Source organism: Manis javanica, chromosome 17 (assembly GCF_040802235.1).
Source record: "Manis javanica isolate MJ-LG chromosome 17, MJ_LKY, whole genome shotgun sequence".
Taxonomy (NCBI): domain Eukaryota; kingdom Metazoa; phylum Chordata; class Mammalia; order Pholidota; family Manidae; genus Manis; species Manis javanica.
The window spans coordinates 7,389,393-7,411,216 of record NC_133172.1 but is presented as its reverse complement, the minus strand read 5'-3'; the positions used below and the strand labels follow the sequence as shown (position 1 = coordinate 7,411,216).

Here is a 21,824-nt window from a genome sequence, read left to right as displayed (position 1 = left end):
CTTTATATGGAAACATTAAGCTGCTCTCACAGGTCAGGCGGGGGATGGGGGAGGACTTCAGGTTCTGAGTCCTTTACCCTCCTGTCCGGCCTTTGCTGGCAGGGGTGGGGGCACAGTATGCCTTGAGCCCAAGTTGCATCCACCCCATGAGCTGGGCCTTCTTGGGTGCAGACAGGGCCCCCTGGACGTGGAGGTTTCCATCTGCTTTGGGAAAAGGACACAGTCACGGCTGCCTCACGGGCCTGAGGGTGGGACTCCAGGATTTTGGAGGCAGAATCCTGAGTTGGGAAGACCCAGCACCTAAACAGCACCCTACCCCTGGCCTGGCACCGCATGGATCTGGCCAGGTCTCTGAGCCTGTTCCCAGCCTGTGAAATGGGGCAACGATCTTGACCTCCCAGTGTCCTGGACAGTCTGGTGTGAGTGGAGTCTGGTGTTTGGGCTGTAGACATCCAGTGAGCTTGTCATGAGGCCCAGGACATAGCAGGTGCTCAGGAAACAAAAGTGTACTTGATAAGGTGGTGTGTGACTCATCACGCAGGCCTCGGCGCCCGAGGAGCCTGGGTGGGAGCCCGGGGTTTGCCACTTAGCATCTGTTTGCTTTCCCATGAAAGGCAAAGTCCCCACATGCCAAGGTTGTGGGCAGAGCTGGGTGGGTGAGTGGGTGTGAGGGGACCCAGCCTGGGCCCCGCCTCCCCATACCCTCTCCGCAGTGGCTCCTGGTAGGGGGACCAGTACACTGAGGGGACTTTGGGCGGAAGAGAGCTGCAAGTGTAGAGACGAGCCTGGACTCTGATCTCAAACCTGCCTCCATCAGTAATCAGCCCATTTCCCGTTTTCAGAAGAACAATCTCCTACACCCAGGGCTGTTGAGGGCGAGGAGTCAAGGTCAGGGCACATCATGGGTGCTGGACGCAGCCAAGCCCAGTCCCCTTTCCCAAGCTGCAGCTTTGCCTCTCTAGAATGGGCGTAATAACCCCCACGGGGCAGAGCTGCCCCGGTAGACACGGGCAGTAGGTGCAGAGCTCCGGGGCAGTCGGGGTACCCACTGGTGTTGAACTGGGCATTTTCTTTGATTGAGTGTTCCTGGCCCTGCCATGAAGCCATGAGGATCCCAGAGTCGGGCATAGGAGCCGATATACAGGCGTTTGGCATAACCTGTATGCAGTGCCCAGGTACTGGTAAATATTGATGTAACTGATGTGCAAGATTTTTAACCCCTAGCCCAGATGGGTCCTGGAAGTCACCCCACCACAGCTGCTGTGGGATGATGAAGCCTGCAGGCCCATGCCTGACCCCCTTCCTCCTCCCCTCCCCCACCCTGCGGAGGTGCTAAGGTTCCCTTCGTCTCACAGTTGAGGTAACTGAGGCTGGGGAAGGAATGGCTGCTACCAGTCATACAGCTAGTGAGTGGCCGAGCTGACTCACCTAGCACTGCTGATTCTCAAGCTCAGAGCCTTTCTTCTGGGCCACACCTCTTTCAAGGTGGGGTTTTTATCCCCATTTTACAGATGAGCAAACTGAGGCTCCAGAAAAGGAGGCCAGTAGTCCCAGGGCACACAGTGGGTCAGCACCTGGGCTGGGATTGGGCCCTGGGTCTAGATGAATTGAAGCCCCATCTCCTCACTGTGCAGCTGAGGAAATGGAGTCTCAGAAAGACACCCAAGATCTGAGGGTCAGGCCTGAGCTTGAGGGTTTTTATGTTTTTGTTTTTTTGAAACAGCTTCAATGAAAGACAATTCACATACCATACAATTCACACATAAAAAGTATACAAGTCAATGTGTTTACATATTTTCCGAGTTGTTGGCAACCATCACCACGCTCAACTTTACAAAATTTTCATTGCCCCAGAAAGCAAGCCATCTGGTTATCACTCCCCAACCCCCTCACCTCTCCAGTCCTAGGCACCATAGGTCTTTCTCAGTTTATAAACATGGACATTTCATATAAATAAAAATGTTCAATATGTGGTCTTTTCTGATTGGCTTCAACTTAGCATGATGTTTTCAAGGTTTGTCCACGTGTGACATCTATCAGTACTTTTTATTGTTGAGTAGGTAGTGTTCCATTGTAGGGACCAACTACATTTTATCCATCCATCAGTTGATGGGCCTTGAGTTGTTCCCATCTTCTGGCTATTTATTGTAAATAATGCTGATACGAACACTTGGGAGCAGTGTTTGCACGGGCATTTGTTTTCATTTATCTTGGATGAATACCTAAAAGTGCAATTGCTGGGCAACAGGGTAGTGATATTTAACCATTTACGGAACTGTCAGACTGTGTTCCACAGCAGCTGTGCAATATTACATGCCACCAGCAGTGCATAAGGGTGCCAGCTTCTCCACATTCTTGCCAACGCTGATTTTCCTGTGTAGTTTTGAAGTGGTACCTCTGTGGTTTTGCTTTACATTTCTCTGATGGTGAATGGTGTCAAGCATCTTCTCATGTGTTACTGGCTTTTTGTATATCTTCCTTGGAGAAATGTCCATTCAGATCTTTTGCCTATTTCTAAATTGGTTCGTCTTTTTATTATTGAGTTGCAAGTACTCTATATAGCTTAGAAATTTCTTCAATACCTAATTTGCAAAATTTTCTCCCATTGGTGGGTTATCTACTTTCCTGACAGTATCATTTTTTTTCATTATAGCATTTTTTTATTAAGGTATCATTGATATACACTTACGGTTTCACGAGAAGAACAATGTGCTTATTACATTCACTCTTATTACCGAGTCCCCCCCCCATACCCCATTGCAGTCACTGGCTATCAGTGTAGTAAGATGCCACGGAGTCCCTATTTGTCTTCTCTGGGCTACACTGTCTTCCCCGTGACCCCACACACACCATGTGCACCAATCATGATACCCCTCAATCCCCTTCTCCCACCTTCCCCCACCTGCCCTCCCCACCCCTCCCCTTTGGTAACCACTAGTCCCTCTTGGAGTCTGTGAGTCTGCTGCTATTTTGTTCCTTCAGTTTTGCTTCGTTGTTATACTCCACAAATGAGAGAAATCATTTGGCACTTGTCTTACTCTGCCTGACTTATTTCACTGAGCATAATACTCTCTAGCCCCATCCATGTTGTTGCAAATGGTAGGATTTGTTTTTCTTATGGCTGAATAATATTCCATTGTGTATATGTACCACCTCTTCTTTATCCAGTCATCTACTGATGGACACTTAGGTTGCTTCCATTTCTTGGCTACTGTAAATAGTGCTGCAATAAATATAGGGGTGCATATGCCTTTTTCATTCTGAGAAGTTTTTTGGGGTAAGTTCCTAGGAGTGGAATTCCTGGGTCAAATAGTATTTCTATTTTTAGTTTTTTGAGGAACCTCCATAATGCTTTCCACAATGGTTGAACTTGTTTACATTCCCACCAGCAGTGTAGGAGGGTTTGACAATATCCTTTTAAAGTACATAAGTTTTTAATCTTGATGAAGTTCAACTTACCCACTTTTTTTCCCTTTCATTGCTGTGCTTTCTGAGCCTGTTTTTGAACCACAGGGGAGGTCTAAACCTGGAGTCATTGCTCCATGTTGAGAAAGTTTCCACTTAGTAGACTCTATATTTTCTAGCACTCAAATTCATTTACTCAGCTGTGACCTTGGCAAATTAAACGAACGTCCTGTGCCTCTGGTTTTCTCATCTGTAAAATGGGGATAATCATGTCTACATCACTGCTGCAAGGCTCAAATGTGTAAATTCATGTAAAGGTCTCTCAACAGTGGCCGTGTACACAGCTGCTCAAATTATTGCAGTGCTTGCTAGAATGTGGTGATGGCTATGGTTTTTGTTGCTGTTGTTGCTACACATGGGTCTCCTACAGTATGACTGTCACTGTTGTGGATGCCTTACTGCCTCAATTTCAAGGTATCATTCCACCCATTTGCCATATGAAGCCACTAAGGTCCAGGGAGCAAGCCCGGCCAATGAGCCCACCCACTGCTGGCCCACTGACGCTGCTGCCCCTTTCTTGTCCCTGCAGGTTTGGGGCGCCTGCCCCCCACTAGGCCAGGTGGAGGGGGGAAACCCCGCCCAATGGGCCTGGCCAGGGCCCTGTGCCGCCTTAGCGGCACCCTGGAATCTGGGCACAGCCGGGCGGGCGACGAGGAGGCCGGGCCGGGTCTGTGCCGCAACGGGTACGTGCTGTCTCCGGTGGGGCGGCGCCACGGGCGCTTCGTCAAGAAGGACGGGCACTGCAACGTGCGCTTCGTGAACCTGGGCGGCCAGGGCGCGCGCTACCTGAGCGACCTGTTCACTACGTGCGTGGACGTGCGCTGGCGCTGGATGTGCCTGTTCTTCTCCTGCTCCTTCCTGGCCTCCTGGCTGCTCTTTGGCCTGGCCTTCTGGCTCATCGCCTCGCTGCACGGCGACCTGGCCGCCCCGCCGCCGCCCACGCCCTGCTTCTCCCACGTAGCCAGCTTCCTGGCCGCTTTCCTCTTCGCGTTGGAGACGCAGACGTCCATCGGCTACGGCGTGCGCAGCGTCACCGAAGAGTGCCCGGCCGCCGTGGCCGCCGTGGTGCTGCAGTGCATCGCCGGCTGCGTGCTAGACGCCTTCGTCGTGGGCGCCGTCATGGCCAAGATGGCCAAGCCCAAGAAACGCAACGAGACGCTCGTCTTCAGCGAGAACGCCGTCGTGGCGCTGCGCGACCGCCGCCTCTGCCTCATGTGGCGCGTGGGCAACCTGCGCCGCAGTCACCTGGTTGAGGCCCACGTGCGGGCCCAGCTGTTGCAGGTGACGGGCGTCCCGGGAAGGCGGCCGCCGGGGCCCGTGGGAACGAAGCCCCTGGGGCTTGTGGGAGATGTAGGCCTGAGGCGGGGGCCGGGGGTGGGGGGGTGCGTCGGGCCGGAGGGCGTGTGAACTACACTTCCCAACAAACTCGAGCAGGGACACATCCGCCCCGCTCCCGCTGTGGGCTGAGAATTTTCCGGAGCAGTCGTAGATGTAAAAACCTCATTAAGAGAGTTCTCCAGTTCTTCCTGGAGGCCTGGACCTGAAACAGCTGTTGAGAAAGAAAGAGCTCCCTATGGCTTTGGATAGGCCCCCTGTGGCATCGTGGGAAATCCAGACTCGAGGCCTGTGGAGGCTCTGAACTGCAATTCCCAGAAGCCTCTGGGGGCAGGGAGGAAGGTGCCCAGAGGGGGTCGCCCGAGATGTTCTGCTGGTGCTGTAAACCCACAGCTCAGCTTTATACTCCCAGATGACACTTGGATACAGGGAGTGGGTTATGACTTAAGGCTGGAGGATGGGGGTGCAGCTCACACCTGCAGAGCCACGGAACAAGATTTCCGTGGCTTCTGGGCGTAGAGTCCTTCAGTATTTGTGGGCGACTTCATTCCCCACCCTAGTGGTTCTGCCTCTCCCACCAGCCTCCTGTTCTGCGAGAATACAAGGCAGGGCTTGGGAAACACAATTGAATTGTAGCTTCGTAGCAACAAACAAACAAACCCAAAAAACTACAATTCCTATTGGCCCCTGGGCTAGCAGCTCCCTCCAGTGCCCTGAAGAAGGCATCTTAGTGTTTCTAGAATAGTGGTCAAACCGCACCAACAAATTGTAGGCAGTAGATGTCCTTGCCCAAGTGAAGACATCTACCACCTTGGGCTGAAGTTGGACTTTAGTGAGAAGGAGAACCCAGTAGCATCTACGGGCTCCTGGAGATAATTATGAGAGAATTATCCCTACCTTCTACCTCTGTCTCTTGCTTGATTGTCTGAGACAGCAGTATTCATGACCAGGACAGTTACTGTCTTCCAGAAGTTGGGGGAGGTGGGTATGGAACCAATGGATAGGTGGGACAAAACCACCAATACCTGACCTGGGGACTGTATACCTTACCTGTCGGCCCCAAACACATATGCACACCAAGGGATGGAGGGGCTTGTACTTGGGCTGGGGTTGGGGGTGGAGAGCCCAGGGGCTAGCCTGAGGCTGTGGTGGAATGCAGGGTGTGGGACCTAGGTGTTAATCCTGGTTTGTCTTCCTCTGGCCTATACTGAAAGCCATTTTTCTATTCCTCTTCTTTTCCATTTGCTGGTTGAATGTCATTCTTACCTTCTGTTGTCTCTTTAACTTCTCTGCCTTGCTGATTTCTGTGGCTCCACGCCAATATCATTTTGTCCCTCTCTCTCTTCTCTTTTTCTCTGGCTTCTATGCCCAAACCCTTTCTGAGTTCTCTCTCCCCCTTTCTTTCTCTCTGGGTCCCTATCCCCACTTTCTCTGGCCCTCCATCCCCCTCTCTTTGGATCCATGTTGGCACTCCACCCCTGCTCATCTCTGCTCTCCTCTGTCTTTGCATCTCCGTTTCTTTCTCTGGCTCCCTCCGGCTCCATTCATCTCTGTGCTCCCTGCTGTCTGTCTTTGACCCCGCACCTTTTGCTGCAGCCTCGAGTAACCCCGGAAGGTGAGTACATACCACTGGACCACCAGGATGTGGATGTGGGCTTTGATGGTGGCACTGATCGCATCTTCCTTGTATCTCCCATCACTATTGTGCACGAGATCGACTCTGCCAGTCCTCTGTATGAACTAGGACGTGCTGAGCTGGCCCGGGCTGACTTTGAGCTGGTGGTCATTCTCGAGGGCATGGTTGAGGCCACAGCCATGACCACACAGTGTCGTTCTTCCTACCTCCCTGGTGAGCTGCTCTGGGGCCATCGTTTTGAGCCAGTCCTCTTCCAACGTGGCTCCCAGTATGAGGTTGATTATCGTCATTTCCATCGCACTTACGAGGTCCCAGGGACACCTGTCTGCAGTGCCAAGGAGCTGGATGAACAGGCAGAACGGGCTTCCCACAGCCCCAAGTCTAGCTTTCCTGGCTCTCTGGCTGCATTTTGTTATGAGAATGAACTTGCACTGAGCTGCTGCCAGGAGGAAGAGGAGGAAGAGGCCAAAGAGGGGGATGGACCAGAGGCAGAAGATGGAATTGTCAACCCCCAAGTACTCACACCACCCCTGGCGCTGACCCTGCCCCCGTGATGCCAGCTGGTGCCCCCTATTTGTATCCCTTTTCCAGAGATAGCAAGATGGAGAGATTGGGCCCTCTCTTGTGATGGGAGCAGGCATTTCCCAAGACCAATAGGCCTGCTGGGTAAATTATTAACTGGTGAACTTCTACTGTGCCTAGTGGACCCACCATGGACATGTTGAATCTTAATTCCTGAGTTTCATGCTTTCTCCTGAGAGGAAAGAAGCCTGATTCCTGAGTCTCACCAGAGTTGAGGGATCCAGAATTCTGGACCACTCAAGAGGCAAGGACTGCTGGTTCTAGATTCTTCTATATGGCTGACTTGGGTTGTTGAGCAAGGTCAGGAATCAGTGGTATAGACTTCCTCCAGGGGAGGATGTTGACAGTTCTCCAAGAGATCAAGAATTTGTAGGTCTGGAATTACCTAAGATTCAACAGACTATTTCTTTTAAACTCAGCCAACCAAGTAACAAATCATTTTTTCTAGATCACCTAAGGAGGGAAAGTTATGGAATGCCCCCAAAATTCAAGACTATCTTGATTGACCAGTGACAAGGAATGTTGACTGCAAGTCAAGAAAAGACCTGTTTCTGGAAAGCCCAAGAGTTAAGATTCTGTGAATCTAAACTGACCATAGAGGCAAGCACTGGTGATTGTAGAACAGGTTTGACCTAGAGAGTTGGACTACTTAAGAAACTAAAGAGTTATGTTTCTAGAATGCACAAAACAAAATGGCGAGTCTGTGGGTCTAGAAGCACTAAAGTGACAGAGTGGGAATTCCTGATACTAGATAATGCCACACCACTGGCTGTAGAATATTGAGCCGAGGGGACAATCAATGCTCCTGAATGATCCTCAGGGTTTGTAAGTGCCATTCTAGAAAGTCCAAAGAGATCAGGGATTCTGTGGCTCTAGATTGATCACAGAGTCAAGATAGGAATGGTGATCTTGATGTCTGAGATTTGCTGGTTCCAGTTTTCCATGGAGTTGGGAATCTCAGTGATCCTATTCTCAGTGGTGTTTGCCCAGCAGAGTCAAGAATCTTGATGACTTGTGGTTCTGTAATGCCAAGAGGAACCAACGCTCCGGGGATCTGGAGTTGTCCATTATCAAAACCTGGACGTTCTGTCAGCTCCTAGAAGTGCCAAGTCCTGGGAGGTGGACTCAGGACTTGTTGGGCCGCATTTCTGGGCTGACCTAGAAGGCGAGGGCCCAGGCAAGACCCTGTGGGTAACACGGTAGGTATTGGGCAAGGGAAGGGAGAGGCCTAAGGCTCTTGAGTCTGCAGTGCTCTGGAATCCTATACCTAGCCAGGTGTGTCTATTTCTTAAAGACGTTATACATATGTGCATTATATATATGCACATATATAATATAAATATAGATATCTATTTTTTCCCATGGTTCCTACAGAAGGGTTAGAAATTTAGGCTGAGCTCATTGGAATGCATCCCTTTATAAAGATCCAGGAAGCTTTGCTCTGAATCCCAACTCTGCCCCAATTTACTGTGTGACTTTGGGCAAAGCACTCCCCTCTTCTTGCCTCAGTTTCCCCATCTGTGAAAATGGGGCATTTGAACTTGAAGTTCTCCAAGGGATTTTCTACCAGGATAATTCCTCGCTTCACTGAGGGTGGGTGGATGTGAGGGTCTTGGAGATTTCCCAGCTCTCCCTGGTGCTGGAATGCATAGTCTTCCAGGGTCAACTGGGATAGGATAGGAGATGCTCTTGGAGGCCAGCTCTGAACTTGGATGTCTGAATGACAGAGCAGGCAGGGGGTAGTATGGGCTGTGGCTAAGGGCCACAGTCACCATCTCTCTGGTCCAGCTTGGGGGACAGGGGAAGGAGAAGATAGCTATAAATGCCAGGGGTAAGTATGTGTATAGGGGGAGACTTGGCCCCCAGATTAAATCACTGGGAGCCCTGGTGGTGTGTCTGTGAGTGTGCTTCTGGGGCATGGGTCCTTGGGCCTGGCCCCCTGACCATGCTGCTCTCTGCTTAAGTGCCCAGCAGCTGGGAGTCAGCTGCAGAAGGACCCAGTGTCAGTCCGACCCATGTCCTAGCATGGACAGCAGGCGCTGTCATTGCCTATCACCTTGTCCAAGTGCTGCATCAACTCAGGCCCCCTCTTCTGGCTTTATCCCCCACCCTCCATTATCCTTCAAAATCCCCATGTAATAACCGGATGGGATTAATTAGCTGGCTGCTCTCCCAGTTAGGGCGTCTGAGCTAGGGACTTGGGGCAGTGGAAACACAGGCTTGGAGAAGGATGTTACATTGGTAGTGGAGGAACAGGAAAAGGGTTCTATTTTGCAGGAGAGAGGGCAGAGCAGGGCTGGCACAACCTGGGTTTCCACTGGGGAGGACAGGGCCTGGGCCACTCATAAAGGTCAGTGAAGGGATTAGGAGGCTCTGTGTCTAATCTGTCTGTTTATCCAGGTCCTGTCCCCCAATCTGTCCCCACCTGCCTAATCCAGGGACGGTGAATGAGGACGAAGCTCAGACCCACTTGGGGACCTGCCTATGGTTCTCCATCCTGGCCAGGCCCCTGCACGGAATGGGAATAAGAATCTGGGGAGAGGGAAGGCCTTCGGATGTGGAAGGACTGAGAGGAGGGTGGAGTTTGAGAAGAGGGGATACCTCAAGTGCGGAGAGTGGGAGAAGAGGGAAAGGACTCCGAGAGGGGCAAGGAAGCAGAGGTGGGAGGATGCCATTGGAAGCTGAGCTAAGAGGAATAGTTTGAAAGGTTTGGGGGGTGGGCGGGGAGGCGCCTAAGAGGCAGAAAGCGCCAGGAAGGCGGAGCTTGTGCTTTCTTTTCACTGTATTTGGCCTTCCCTATTTTCCCATTCTCCATGATAGATCCCCATGATAGACAGCGGTATTTGAAATAAAGAATGCCTTTTATTTCACCATGCCATGCCTCTGAAGAGGGTGAGGTGGGTGGGGAGGTTATAGGATCGGGTGAGGAAATTATCTGGAAATCGGAGCGGCCGGTACCCGGAGGAGGGAGGCCAAAAGGAAGGCAAACTAAGGGGCTCCAGGTTGCATGGCAACCGCTGCAGTCAAAAGCCGGCTTGGCCAGCTGGGAGGTGTGGCTCAAGGAACCATCCAAAAGTTGTGGCCCCGCCCCCGGCAACAAGACTAACAAAGTGCCGCCCCCTGGCGACCTATCACTAGAGGCGGGGCTCGGTCGACCTAGTGTGCTAATGCCCAGAGCTCTTGCGCGGGCCAAGTCCTCTCTGCTCGCACATAGTCCCACCTTCATGCCACTCTTTTCTAAGACCTCTCATTGGGCGGCAACCTAGCCAAGCTCCCTCCTTTGTTTCGGAGGCAGGGCCCGGGGCCCTGCCCGCACTCCGATTGGTCCTACAGATCGTCTACCTCGGGCCGGACAGAGCTACGCCTGCTCCTCTTGCACCTATTGGCCCTGGGCAACGATCCTTCGGTGTCGGGGGCGGAGCAGACGAGAAGACCCACCGTAGATTGGACGGTGTCAAAACGAGGGGCGGTCCTTACTGGCGGGGCGGTTGGGAGACGAAGGGAGAGTCTTTTCAGCGCTGAGGACTGGCGCTGAGGAGGCGGCGGTGGCTCCCGGGGCGTTTGAGCGGGCTCACCCGAGCCCGCGGGCCAACGCGGATCCAGGCCCGACCGGCGGGACCGCCCCGGACTCCCCGCGGGCCTTCCTAGCCGCCATGGAGGACGGCGTCTATGGTAGGTCGGAGAGGGGCGGGGCTGGCTGAGAGTGGACGGAGTATTTCGTCCGGAACGTTGCGCAGCGAACGTTACTCCTGGTGTTCGCCGCTCGGAGTCATTCGGCCCGGTTGTCGCCTTGTTTTGTGGAGCGCGGGATGGGCTTCCGGCGGGGCCCGAGAGGGACGTTCCAGGCCATTGTTTGGGCCGAGCCTGTTTCCGGTGGCGACGGGAGGGGGCGGGATGGAGCAGTGGAGGCGAGGCCGCGGTGGAACCATTCCCGCTGGAGGGACCCGGCGAGCCCAGTGCCTGCTGGGAGCGGGAAGGGGGGCTTCTGGCGGATGGAGAAATCTTGAGAGCTGCTGAGATCCCGCTAAGGCGGAGGCGGTGCCTTCGATGTCCCGCCCCTCTTCCCCAACTCTTAGAAGCTGTCATCAGCTGCTTCGTCCGTAGTTACTTTTCATGGACCCAGGAGTCCGGACACCCAGGTGCCCCCAGCCACCTCGCAAGGAATGCAGGGAGAAAGCCAAGGACTCAGCCCACTTCCAAGTAATGGACCAAGCAGTTCAGGCTCCCAGCCTTTTCTAACCCCAGTCCCCTCCTCCCTCACATTCAGTAGTTCAGTACCTCAGCCGCCTTTCCTTCCCTGGACTGAGGAATCCAAGCTTCCAGCCCCTTACAGCAGACATAGGAGGCGCTACCCTTACTCTCGTCCTTCTCAGCCCAGGAGCTCTGTCAGCCTCCAAGCGTTGTCCTCTCCCAGAGTGCAGAAACCCAGGCCCCTAGTCCCCAGAACTGATCTCCAACCCTTGACCCTGATTCCCAGAGCCCCCAGACCTGACTCCGGAGGAGCGGATGGAGCTGGAAAACATCCGGCGGCGGAAGCAGGAGCTGCTGGTGGAGATCCAGCGCCTGCGGGAGGAGCTCAGCGAAGCCATGAGTGAGGTGGAGGGTCTGGAAGCCAATGAGGGCAGGTGAGGGCTGGGATGGGGAACGTGGGGGTCATGAGGCCAGGCCAGGGCCAGGGCCAGGCATGCCCACGCATTAATCCTCCATTCCCTGCTGTGCCCCTGCAGTAAGACCTTGCAACGGAACCGGAAGATGGCAATGGGAAGGAAGAAGTTCAACATGGATCCCAAGAAGGTGCTTGGACCACCGGGCTGGGATCAGCCAGGCAGGCATCCAGGCAGGGGATTCTGGCACCTTCAGGTTCCAGAAGGGTAATAGTTAAAGGTCTACTTTAGGTAGATAGACTTGGTCCTAATTTGTGGTTTCAGGTACTGGTTGTCCATTTGTTCTCTAAGTGTTCTAGCCTCCTGATCTCTGCTTGTGCTGTGTCCTCTGCCTGGGATGTCCTCTTCCCCTTTCTGCTCATATTTTTAGACCCACTTGTGGCATCACTTAGAGTCCCAGGAAGAGCTCAAGTCTGATAGGAAACATGGACAATGACATGCATAAAGGAGGGTTGACCAGTGGTGCCATGACAGAGGAGGGTACTAGGGCTGTGGATCCTCAGAGTGGGAGCCTGGTGGAGTCTGGGAGGGCTTCCCTGAGGAGAAGACATGCAGATCTTGAAGGATGAGTCAGTGTTCATCAGGTGGAGGGGAGATGTTTGTCCATCATTCTGCTCCCATTTTCTCCCTTGGGCCTGCCCCGTGCCAGGCAATGCTGGAGACCCAGAGAAGAGTTGAACCCCGTCTGTCCCTCAAGGAGTGAGATGTAGCTATAATGGAGGGCCTCAGTGCAAAGTGAGACCAGAGAAGCCCTGCTTCAGCCAGAGGCTTGGCTCTCAGCCCTTGGCGAGCTGCTACCTACTACTAGTTTCTCATTTCATTTTTCTTTCCCAAAGCAAAAGAATAGTGGTAGCTTGTTCAGTCATTCAGCAAATAGTCCTTGAGGTCCTCTTCCCTGCCAGACCCCACCCTTGGTGGTGGGATTAACCAGGCCAAGGAAGAGGGAGCAGTAGGTACAAAGGCTGTGGGGTGGGAGGGGTGCTAGTGAAAGACCTGGGTGAAGCTGGGACCTGTTCTGTTTTGAGTCGGGTTGGGTGGCTCTGGTTGCTGAGGTGTCAGGAGGTGATTTTCTGGCTGTCAGCACTGAGACTCAGCCCCTACCCACCAGGGTATCCAATTCTTGGTGGAGAATGAACTTCTGCAGAACACACCTGAGGAGATCGCCCGCTTCCTGTACAAGGGTGAGGGCCTGAACAAGACAGCCATCGGGGACTACCTGGGGGAGAGGTGAGACACAGCCCCCTACACCCTGCACCCACCTGTACATTGCCAGCCCCTCTCCCATGGAGAGGCCCTGATAGACCAGCCTTCCCAGTGGACTGACACAGGGGTCTGTGAGAGCCTGGGACCATCTGGGGAATGTAGAGACTGCATATCTTAGGGGCACGGGGACCTTCTGTGGACGTCTGGGGCTATAGGGCCATCCATTAATGTCTGGAGACGGGGTGGATATTTAGGGAGCAGGGGAATCCCATGCACATCGGGGAGCATGAAGAGCACTTGTGGGTCTCTTGGTGTGTGGGGCCCAGCCGGAAGTCCCGGGGTGCATGAGACCAGACATCAGGAGTGCGTGGGATGGATCTGGGATGCTTAGGGATTTCTGACATCAGGGGTATGTGGAGACCTGGGGATGTTGGGGATGTAGGGACTGCCTGGACATCTAACATGCATAGGGACCTTCTATGAAGTCTGAGAAACTGGGATTACCTGTGAGGTATGGAGGCCGTCTGAACACCTGAGGTGCACAGAACCACCTGTGGATGCGTGGGTTGCTTAGGGATCATGTGGACATCTGGAATGTGTGGCACTTCCTGGACTCTGAGGTGCACAGGGACTGTGTGGACATCTGGCGAGCATCAGGACTGTGTGGCTGGGATTATAGGGATTGTAAGGACATTTGGGGGTATGAGGGCCATCTGCAGATGTCTGGGGACCACCTGTGAGCATGGAGACTGGACATCTGGCATGGGGATCATTTTGTGGACACCTTGAGAACAGTGGGACTGTCTTTGAACTGCTGGGCTGCTGGTAGATGTGGGGGCCGTCTCTGGACATCTGCAGAACCTGGGATCATTGAGAGAGGTGATGGTTGGTAGTTTCCCCTCACTGGTTAAAGGTCCAGCCAAACCAGGGATTTTGTAGCAGATGATCCCCCCAGGAGCAAGTTCTGAATATTCCTACTCCTGGGACAGGCCTGTGCTGTGTCACACAAAACTCACTTGCTGTGGAGGCAGCCACTGTGCAGAAGAGGTGGCACGGCCTCTCCAGTGCTAGCCTCTTGTCTCCTTCCGCTGCAGCCTCCCCAGATGCCTTCTCGTGTGTGACTTTGTCCCTGTCCTTCCAGGGAAGAGCTGAACCTGGCAGTGCTCCATGCCTTTGTGGATCTGCATGAGTTCACTGACCTGAATCTGGTGCAGGCCCTGAGGTGAGAGGGTTGGGGTTGGAAAGGCAGGAATGTATCTGTCAGGATTTGCTTCGTAAGTAATGAGCCCTACTCGAAACAAAAAGCAATCAGGGAATTGATTGCCTCATGTGATACAAAAGTCCATTCTAGAACCTCCTGCAGGCCTAGCGGTATTGAGGTGTTCAAATGGTGTCAGAAGGTCAATTTTCTCTGTCTCTTGGTTGTGTTCACCTCTGTGATGGCATTGTTCTCTGCGGACTCTCCTTCCACATGATAGCAGAAGCCCTTAGCCACCACCAGACCTATTTAGCAACCTTAGCAGAAGAAAGGCTTTTCCATGTAAATCCACTGCAAGTCCCATGGCAGTGCTCACTGGTCATACTGGATCACGTATCCATACCTGGAACAGCTGCTGTGGCCACAAGGTTGGAGCTCGTACCAGCCAGTTCCTAACTCGGACTGAGAGGGAGGGGTTCTTCCAGCCCCGTGTCCACAGCCGGCTCCTCTCTTACCCAGGCAGTTTCTGTGGAGCTTCCGCCTTCCCGGAGAGGCCCAGAAGATTGACCGGATGATGGAAGCCTTTGCCCAGCGATACTGCCTGTGCAACCCCGGGGTTTTCCAGTCCACAGGTAGGGGCCCCGACCCCTGGGGCCTGAGAAAGAGGGCTGGGGGCCACGTCCCTGTGTCATCACCACCTGACTGTCTGGTGCAGACACATGCTACGTGCTGTCCTTCGCCGTCATCATGCTGAACACCAGCCTTCACAATCCCAACGTCCGGGACAAGCCGGGCCTGGAGCGTTTTGTGGCCATGAATCGGGGCATCAACGAGGGTGGGGACCTGCCTGAGGAGCTACTGAGGGTCAGGAGGACCCCTTTTCCCTCCCCACAACCCCTCCTACCCGGCCCTCTTCCTGCCCCAGACCCTCCTCCCCAAGGTTCTCCCCATTCCTGAGCTACTCCCCGGGGCTCCCGCTGCCCACAGAATGCGTGGCCATGCCAGCCTGTCCATTTCTCTGCCTCTTCTCTCTGGCTGCCTCGGACTTTGCCTGTTTCTCTTTTCTCTCTCTCTCTGGCCTCTGACTCTTTCGGGGTCTTGGTCTGCTCATTCTCCACCTCTGTGTCTATTTCTCCCTGAGAACTTCGCTGGCTCTTAAACTGTGTGTCGTCCCTGCGTCTTTCTTTCCTCCTTCCTCTGCTCCCTGGGGCTCCCTCCACTCTCGGCCTTCCTCTTCCCTTTCCTCCTCAGCCCCCCGTCTTCCCCTCTCCCATCCTGGGCTGTCCCAACCATGGTCATATTTCTTCCCTGGCTACTGGAGCCCTCCAGGTCGCCCAGAGGGGGTGGGGGTGTCCCTGAGGTCTGGAGTTGCTGACTGAGCCCTTGTCCCTCAGAACCTCTATGACAGCATCCGGAATGAGCCCTTCAAGATTCCTGAGGACGATGGGAATGATCTGACCCACACCTTTTTCAATCCGGACCGGGAGGGCTGGCTCCTTAAGCTGGGTACGTCCCCTCCTGACCCCACTGGCTGCCTCTGCGAAGGCAAGTTAGTGGCCTGGGCTTAGATTAGGCTTCCACACATACCCACTGTGTGACCTCAGGCAAGTGATTTGACCTCTCTGAACCTCAGTGTCCATATCTGAAAAATGCTGAGCCCAAGCACAGGGCTGGCCTCCAGGAGGGGCTCCATAAACCTTGGTGACTGGAGGGAAAGGGATTAGAGAGCACTGAACGCAGGCCAGGCGAGGCACCTTGGAACACGTAGCACCAGCAAGTCCAGGGTCAGTTAGCAGGGGTTAGACAGGTGTGTCCCTTTTGTGGGGTTATCTGAGGCCGTACCAGAGATTCACTGGGGAGTTTTCAAAACCCAACAGCCAGGCCACAGACTTGTGAGGTCCGGCTCTGTGGGGGCCGTGGGGGCCGTCAGGCACCGGAGAACCCCCCAGGTGCTTCCAGGGCAGAGCTGAGGCTGAGCGCCGCCAACCTGGAACTGCACCTGGGGACAGCAGGAGCCACAGGAGCCACAGGTGTCTTAATGGACAGCGTATGGCTGCTTCAGGGAGACAAGAATCCGATGACGAACTACAGTCCAGTTCAGATGGTGGAGGCAGTTCGGGAGGCCTAGAGGGAACTTAGAGCACAGCACAGGACCTCGGGCAGGGCTTTGCACCCTCCAGGTCTCATCCCCCGCTCCCATCGTGGAATTGTTCTTGTAAACCAAGTCCTTGCTTCTCCAACCAGAGAAGCAGGTGCCTGCCCTGGTGCAAAGGTGTCCTGGCAGACATTAAACACAAATCATTCTTTCCAGCCAACACTCTGGCATGGATGGATCCCTGCATCAGCCCCAGAGGAAGCAGACTGGCCTGGGGGGATTTAGGTTCTCTGAAGCCAGATGGTGCCCCTGGCTGTGAGTAGGTGGGGGAGAGCAGAGACAGACTAGTTCCCCTCCATTCTTCCAAACCCTCCCGGCTGCAAGAATCCCTCCTGTGTCCTGGATGAGGACACTGAGGCTGGGTCACCAACCAGTAGCCACAGGTCAGAGGTGGCCTTGGGCCCAGATAGATGGCCCATGTGCATCTCTTCACTTTGTGGCCATTGGAAAAAGGCATCTCTTCCTTAAAACAATTAAAGGAAAGGGAATCTATGGCGGTAGTTACATTCGCAAAGATGGTTAATAAAAGCCATCATGACTGTTACCATAATCCTGGGACCACTAGGAACGTAAAAGCAGGTCACCTTGAAGCAGGAAGGTGCGGGCCCAAGTGGGTCTCCAGGCTGGAGTCCAGAGAGGGCAAGAGGTTGTCATAAGGTCACAAAGCCAGTTTGTACCAGGGCTGACACGAGTCACCACACCCACCTTGGGCTGAGGACCGGGGGTACTTCCAGGGGAGAGAAACATCTTCCAGGTCGCAAAGGAGGGTCCACCTGGCCTAAGACGTGTCCTGGGAGTGTGGGCTGAAGCCGGGCACTGATGCGCAGAGTGCTCAGGCCGCCTCTGGGGTTCAGGACCCGCAGCCTCCCAGGGAGGGAGAGGGTCTGGCTGGTCCCCCCTCGTGTGGATGTAACTGGTTTTCTCCCCTCTCTCCCCCTTCTCCCTCCCTCCCTCCCACCCTGGGTGTTTCCCTGCTCTTACTTGTTCTCTGTCTCACCCCTTGCGCATTTCTTCTTTCACCCACCCCATCTCTGTCGCTGCGGCTCTTGGGGGCACCCCATTCTTCTGCCTTCCCTTCTCCTCGCCTGGTCCTGCCTGCTTTCTCGCTGTCTGCCCCAGGAGGTAGGTACCTGGCCTGTCCTTGCTCCCCACACCCCGCCAGGGGAGGGGGCTGGGGCTTGGGCTCCCGGCCCTGGGCGCACAGACAGGCTTCGAAAGCATAGGGCCCCTCCCCGGGGGTGGGCCGGTCCCTGGGGCCCAGACAGGCCTGTCCCTCCTTGTCTCTGCCCAGGCGTTGCTTCATCCTAGGCCCGGCCAGCCCCGCCTCCCCTGAGCTGCGGGCCTCTTCTGCCCCTGTCCCCCAAGGGCCCTGCCCCCTGCTGAGCCCAGGCCCCCTCCTCCCACCCCTTCCCTTTCAGGGGGCCGGGTGAAGACGTGGAAGCGGCGCTGGTTTATCCTCACAGACAACTGCCTCTACTATTTTGAGTACACAACGGTGAGGGCAGAGCTGGCCACACCCTGAGGACCTGGGAAAGGGGCTTGTGTCTGGCGGCCTGGATTCCTGGACCTAAGGGTGGAGGGGTCGGGGGAGGGGGGTTTGGAAGCCTGAGTCCTCTCCCACTTGTTCTTTCAGGACAAGGAGCCCCGAGGAATTATCCCCCTGGAGAACCTGAGCATCCGCGAGGTGGATGATCCCCGGAAACCAGTAAGGCCCTGCCTGTACCCCTTCCTGCTGTGGGGCACTCCTCTGGCCCTAGGACTAGCTCCTGTATAGCCACTGTCCCTCCTGCCTTGTGTCTCCCCAGAACTGCTTTGAGCTTTACATCCCCAACAGCAAGGGGCAGCTCATCAAAGCCTGCAAAACAGAGGCGGACGGCCGGGTGGTTGAGGGGAACCACATGGTGTACCGGATCTCGGCCCCGACGCAGGAGGAGAAGGAGGAGTGGATCAAGTCCATCCAGTGAGCCTGTGCCCGGAGGCCTTGGGCCAGGGCTCCTGGGTCTGAGGGCGGAGGTGCCGGGCCCACCCCCCTCGCCTCTCACCCTGGGGTCCCTCCCCTTCTGCAGGGCAGCTGTGAGCGTGGACCCCTTCTATGAGATGCTGGCGGCAAGAAAGAAGAGGATTTCTGTCAAGAAGAAGCAGGAGCAGCCCTGAGCCTCTGCCCCCAACTCCATTATTTATTACGGAGCTGCCCCACCCGGGTGGCCGGACCCCTGGGCCCCGGGGCTGTAGATCCTGGTTCCCCATTTGGAAAATTCACCACCATGAGCTCCTCTCTTGTTATTTGCAATTAACACGCTGTTGGTAATCTTACTAATTATTTAACCCCTCGCGGCCTGCAGACCCCCGTATTTCTTTGGGCTGACAGAGCTGAGGTGCTTGGCGGAGCTGGCCAGTCGGCTGCACCCATGACCAGGACCAGGAGCGCTGACCTGCTGGCAGCCCTCACAGCACATGAGGGGAGGGCGCTGCCCCGTGGGGCACTAGGCCACGGGGCTCAGTTCTGACTGTACCTGAGCCCACCCAGGTGGAGTCGGGAGAGGTTTACCGTTAGTGTTGGGTTAGGATTGCGTGGCAGGTAGAACACAGGTGCGCAGAGGCTTCCGGCGAGGTCTGGCATTCATTCTAGGTGTTACTCGACAGCCAGAAGCCAGAGTTCATTCCCCACTCTGACCTCATGGGCCTGTGGGCTTGGACCAGAGGGGCAGCCAGTCATGTCTGATGGGGCTGGGAGCCGGGCTGGTGCTCTGAGGGAAAGCTGGTGAGCTGCAAGGGCTGTGAGGGGGCCCTGCGCCAGAAGCAAGTGGGCAGGGTGAATCCGGAAAAGGGGAGGGCGGCCGGGGCCGCTGGGTACGTGTGCCAGGGCCTTGATGCGGCCCCTGGAGGTGGGGGGATGGGTTGGGACAGGGCCCCGGGGCCAAGAGGGCCGGCTGTGGGCCACTGAGCCCCTATCTTGGCCCCCAGAGTCTCACCTTCCTTTGGAGGACATTTATACCCAGCAGGGATAGTATTGAGTGCCTGCATTTTTAACTGCCTTTCCCGGGAAGCTGACAGCCTACGATGTGTAGGTGCGCCCTTTTTGAGAGTAAAGCTTTGAGAGGTGGGGTACCCCTGAGCCCCAGATCAGGCTTGTGCCACTTAGCCCTCCAGCTTGGGGCATGCGTGGTGCCCTCAGAGAGCAGAGGTGAGTGGGTCCTGAGAGGGTTGGGTTGGCAGGTTGGGAGACCCCCATGTCACTTTGCTACCCAAGGTCTGCAACTGAGTAGACATTAGAAGAAGAAACCACAGCTCCCTGCAGGTCCTGGGACCAAGACCTGGCTGGAAAGGAAGCATGCCACCTGGGCCATGTCGGAGGTGCAGTACTGCACCCCTAATTGCCCCAGTGGGGTGGGGGGGTGACACAAATCTTGGGCCCAGCGCCACCTTGGCCACAGGCCTCCACCAGCATGAAGGGCCCCTGACACTGAAACATTGCCACCTTCAAAGATGGTTTGCCCTGCCCTCTCACAAGATGATCCAACTACAATTCCCAGCAAGCTGTGCAGCCCTGGCTGCACCACTGACGAGGGAAGCTATCTCAAGGTTTCCTGGGAGTTTATCAAGACTGCCCTAGTTTACCTTATCTTGGACCTCTACCCTTCCAGAGGTTGGGAAAACCCCAGGGTCTGATGGGAAATGGAGCTCCTAAATGAACTGGAATTCCCAGTTCCTCAAAGGTTCCAGGGAAATGGAGTTAGCCACCCAAGAAGGTAATGGGACATGAGGTTCCTGGGTAATCAGAAGGTCCTACCACTGTCTCGTCCTATGCTGCCTTGCTCCATGGAATGAACCCATAAGTACTCAATGCGGGAAGTAGCTGACATAATGGAGATGCCCTGGAAGAGCTTTCAGGCAGAGGGAACAGCATGTGCAAGAGGCAGGAAAGGCATGGTGGGTCGGAGAGACAGCAGGGCCATGTGTGGGCTCGTATGATGGCTGAGGAGGGTGACAGGAGATAAAGTTGGGCTTGATGGGCCTCATCACGTGGAGCCTGAACAGCCATGGTAGGGACTGGATGTATTTATTCTTCATTGATGTGAAGCCATTCAAGGCCTGAAGCAGGAGGGTGATGCATCTGGATTGAGTTGTAGGAGGGGCCCCTGGCTGCCACAGGAGCGTCATTTGGGGCTGAGCAGGGGCGGTTAGCAGGGAGATAAGTCAGCCCAGGATGAGAGTGTGGCTGTAGGGGTGGACAGCAGTGGACACACGAGAGTCGTTTCAGCAGGAGTTGGCAGGACTTGAGGGGGTTCTGGCTAGAGCAACTGGTGAGTGGTAATACCATTTACTGAGATGGTAGAAGAAGGAATTTGTTGGGGGTAGGGGGCAGGGAATCAGTGGGTCTGGTTTGGCCAGTTGAAGCTGGAATTCATCTGCCTGTGGAACACTCAAATTGACTCCCGTCGCCTCAGTGTTGTCCTTCAGTTTTGCCCCCAAACCATCTCCCCAAGGACTGAGAATTTTGGCTTCCAGCACCCTCTTCTTCCAGGACCTCAAGTTCCCAGCCCCTTGTTAGGGTTGTGTCCTCCCAAGATCTGCATGTTGAAGTCTTAAGCCCCGGTACCACAGAACATGAGCTTATTTGAAAGTAGGATCACTGCAGGTATAATTGGTTAAGATGAAGTCATTCATTTGGGCCCTAATCCAGTATGGCTGGTATCCTCAAAGGGAAGTTTTGGACACGGAGACAACCACACAGGGAGAACACCGTGTGAAGGCAAAGGCAGAGGTCAGGGTGATGCTTCTGTGTACCAGGAAACACCAGGGATTGCCAGCAAACCACCAGAAAAGGAGGTGGGTTGCTGATTCTCAGCCTCAGCAGGAACCACCCGTGGGGACGCCTTGATCCTGACATCTAGCTTCCAGAATGGTGAGACAATAAATGTGCAAAGGCCCTGGGGTAGGACTGTGGCCCTAGGGTTAGGGCACCACTTTGTGGTCCTTTGTTTTAGCAACCCTAGTGAACTAATACCTGCCTCCTGCAGACCTGGAGTCCAGGCCCCACTGCCCTGCCTGGCTTGGTTTCATGCAACTCCCAGCCTGGTAGGTGTGCCCCTAGGTCAGTTCAGGTGGCAGCAGGCCTGCCAGCAGTTGCAGCAGTAGAAAGTAGCAAATCCTAATCCTCTCTCCCCTTCTCCACCCCCAGATTTCCATGTGACCCCAATGCCCTCATTGCCTTATCCCAGCTGAGCACCCACTCCTGGCCTCTTCCCTCCTTGTGCCAACTGCATCCCTCAGATACGCAAGTGGATCTGGTACCAAGGTGATGGGGAACAGTTTGAAGCCAGGAGATCCAAAATGCAAAAAGAGACGCAAGCAGGAAAAAGGCAGAAATGGAAGCAGAATGAGTCAACAGCCCAGCCCAGCAGGAATTGAGAAATAGAAAATGAGACAAAACAGGGCAGAAAGACAGACAGGAGGGCAGCAAGGAAACACAGACAAGGAAAAAAAGGTTCAGAAACTCAAACAAAGAAATAGCAACAATTAGGGAAAAGGAAGCTGAAATGAAGAGATGGGAAAACACCAAGACGTGTGGAGACTGGACCTGGG

The 21,824-nt window shown here is 54.7% G+C and overlaps 2 protein-coding genes across 2 annotated transcripts; both read left to right on the top strand.

Annotated features, from left to right (window-relative positions):
- Positions 1 to 3,373: 3,373 nt before the first annotated feature.
- On the top strand, positions 3,374 to 10,340 carry KCNJ14 (potassium inwardly rectifying channel subfamily J member 14). Its single transcript, XM_017644831.3, has 2 exons — positions 3,374 to 4,746; positions 6,397 to 10,340. The coding sequence occupies exons 1-2, from the start codon at positions 4,048 to 4,050 to the stop codon at positions 6,988 to 6,990; spliced, it is 1,293 nt and encodes a 430-aa protein (XP_017500320.2). The 5' UTR covers positions 3,374 to 4,047; the 3' UTR covers positions 6,991 to 10,340.
- A 160-nt stretch (positions 10,341 to 10,500) lies between these two features.
- Positions 10,501 to 18,551, top strand: CYTH2 (cytohesin 2). The gene is made up of 12 exons (XM_017644828.3): positions 10,501 to 10,690; positions 11,496 to 11,643; positions 11,746 to 11,812; positions 12,791 to 12,909; positions 14,027 to 14,107; positions 14,603 to 14,715; positions 14,799 to 14,947; positions 15,478 to 15,589; positions 17,657 to 17,733; positions 17,872 to 17,943; positions 18,044 to 18,198; positions 18,305 to 18,551. Exons 1-12 carry the CDS (start codon positions 10,672 to 10,674, stop codon positions 18,390 to 18,392), a joined length of 1,200 nt encoding a protein of 399 aa, XP_017500317.1. The 5' UTR covers positions 10,501 to 10,671; the 3' UTR covers positions 18,393 to 18,551.
- The last annotated feature ends 3,273 nt before the right edge of the window (positions 18,552 to 21,824 follow it).